The 2,260-nt window shown below is 47.1% G+C and overlaps 1 protein-coding gene across 3 annotated transcripts in view; it reads right to left on the reverse strand.

Annotated features, from left to right (window-relative positions):
• LOC113202966 (DNA-binding protein D-ETS-3) overlaps window positions 1-2,260 on the reverse strand; it is a 103,758-nt gene that overhangs the window by 25,324 nt on the left and 76,174 nt on the right. For all 3 annotated transcript variants that reach the window (XM_052269677.1, XM_026417425.2, XM_026417427.2), the window contains one exon: window positions 1,687-1,758. In XM_052269677.1, coding sequence (XP_052125637.1) covers window positions 1,687-1,758 — 72 coding nt within the window. The remainder of the gene's footprint in view (window positions 1-1,686; window positions 1,759-2,260) is intronic.

Here is a 2,260-nt window from a genome sequence, read left to right on the forward strand (position 1 = left end):
CAGCTTGAGCCAGCCGCGGCGGGGTGGTGAGGGCTAGGTGAAGAAAGGTGTGCACAACAAACCCCCAGCGGTCAACAGCACCACCAACCGCCCCGCTCCAGCCACCTCCAGGCTCGACTCCAGGGCCCCCAGCCGGCATGCACGGTAAAAACGACGTCTTTGGTATTTTAAGCAGCCAAGTATCTGTTATGGAAGAAATACACATGGGAACATCTCGGGTTTTCCAAAACTGCCTGAAAACCAAGACGGCGTTTTCGTCGTGAGAGGCAGAGCGATCAAAACGGGAATTTAGGTTTTATTTGTCGTAAGTGGGACAAAAAATAATTTTTATTTTAGCTAAAGTACGACATTTTTGTTTTTTCAATCTCAGATAGTGTCCATTTGGAGGTAGTTCTTTAAAAAATCAACAATAGAATAAGCTAAGCAGGACAGTTCCAAGAGTGAGACACGTATCAAGCAAGAGGTTCTATACTTTTGTTTTTAGAGTTTGTTTGAGCCGTCACACACATACAAACTTCTTTTTGAATGAGGGGAACATAGAACGTACCCCTTCTTCTATCTTAACAGTGCGGCAAGAAGAAGAAGAAGAAGAAGAAGAAGAAGAAGAAGAAGAAGAAGAAGAAGAAAGAGTCCCATAAATCCGCGATAAAGAAGCAGTACACGGTAGGCAATTGGTAAAGGAAGGACAAAGCGAGTCGGGGGGTTTAAAAATGAGGTGGGGAGGGGTGAGGGCTGCAGGGGTAGAGTGCGGGGGTGGGGGAGGTGTGCGCTGATTGCCTCAGATAACGCGCCGCTTGACCGACCCGTCGCGACGACGGCCAGCGTGGTACACGCCCAAAAGTTATGGCCCCTTAAAATGAAATAAAAAAAATGTCAAGTGTATGAAAAAAAAAAGAAAGATGCATTACTGAGAGATAAAAGTGGCCCGGAACACCATAACCATGAAAATTAATCACTCAAGTGAATACATTAAAACAAAAACTGTGGGCAAACCATTTCGTATACTGCTCATCGTGTCTCCTCTGCATATATTGACATTTTGTAAACAGCAGGACGTTAGATAACTTTACTGACATCTAATTCAAAGATCTCAAAGATCTTACACAAATACTTCGCATCTGTTGTCTACTTCCGTGGCATCTCCTTTGCCGCGTGGCTCCAAAATCACACACCTACGGAGCAGTGACCTCTTCGCACCGTGAGTGAGAGAGAGCGAGCTGACGCTTGAAGGTGGTTCGGCGCCGTCCAGACGAGTACCCTTTACGGTAACCTCGGGCCCTTGACTCTAAAGGGCCGAAACGGTAAGGTTCGTTCTTCAGCCGAGTGCGCGTGAGGGGGAGAGGGCCAAGGCAAAAGCCTCAGGGTGGGGAGGGGGTGTTGACCCTCAGGGGCTGACCCCGAGGGTGTCCGGTGGACGGTAAGCTGAGCCCAATGTAAACATTGCACACTGCGCTGCCTTGGATTACCGCCGCCCCGCCTTTTTGCCAATTTGGCTGCAGAGCGGCGAAGCGGGAGGCGAAAAAGGGCCAAAGCGGACTGGACAGCTCTGATTTTAGTGGCGTATTTACAAATTTACAGCTGCAGATAAGGGAGTCATTGCTTCGCTCAATTTTGGTTTCGTTGCCGCATTCTATCCCAGCACTGAAACTGGTAATATAAATTTAGTTTCTCGGAATAAATGCTCACCTGGTTGCCTAAGGTGACTGTGGGGGTCGAGGGATGACTTGGACATCGTTGAAAGGGCGTTCGACGTGTATCCTGCAAGCAGAGAAGGGCGCCCGTTAAAACATAGGATATCAAAACATTCGCAAAACTGCATGCTGCTGCAGGACAACGGATAGTGATGATGGGGTATTGTTGATAAAGTACCATGAGGGGGAATAGACAAAAGGGACAGTAAATATGGACCGATGACAAGCGTATAAAATAAATGTCAAAAAGGAGTATGCTAATAATTTTGTAGTAGCTGTAGTAGCATTTTTGATCGGGCAGCAAACAAGTCTGCAGGGCTCTAGTAGCGAAACTATTTTGCTGTTATATGATCACACCAAACAAGTTTTCAAAACAAGCAAAGCATTTCGCTCTCGCAGCAAACAAATGTTTTTTTATAGCAAACTTTTGCTCGCTGTTTTAGGAATAGCTCATGGCAGAACTGCTCTTTACTGCGTGGATAATACGGGATTATCCACTTGTAGAGTGGGATGCATTATCGTGGAGCTTACGCCCTCCGAGAGGGAGAGAGGAGGGAGGGAGGGAGGGA

Source organism: Frankliniella occidentalis, unplaced genomic scaffold (genome assembly GCF_000697945.3).
Source record: "Frankliniella occidentalis isolate FOCC.00 unplaced genomic scaffold, Focc_3.1 Scaffold99, whole genome shotgun sequence".
NCBI lineage: Eukaryota > Metazoa > Arthropoda > Insecta > Thysanoptera > Thripidae > Frankliniella > Frankliniella occidentalis.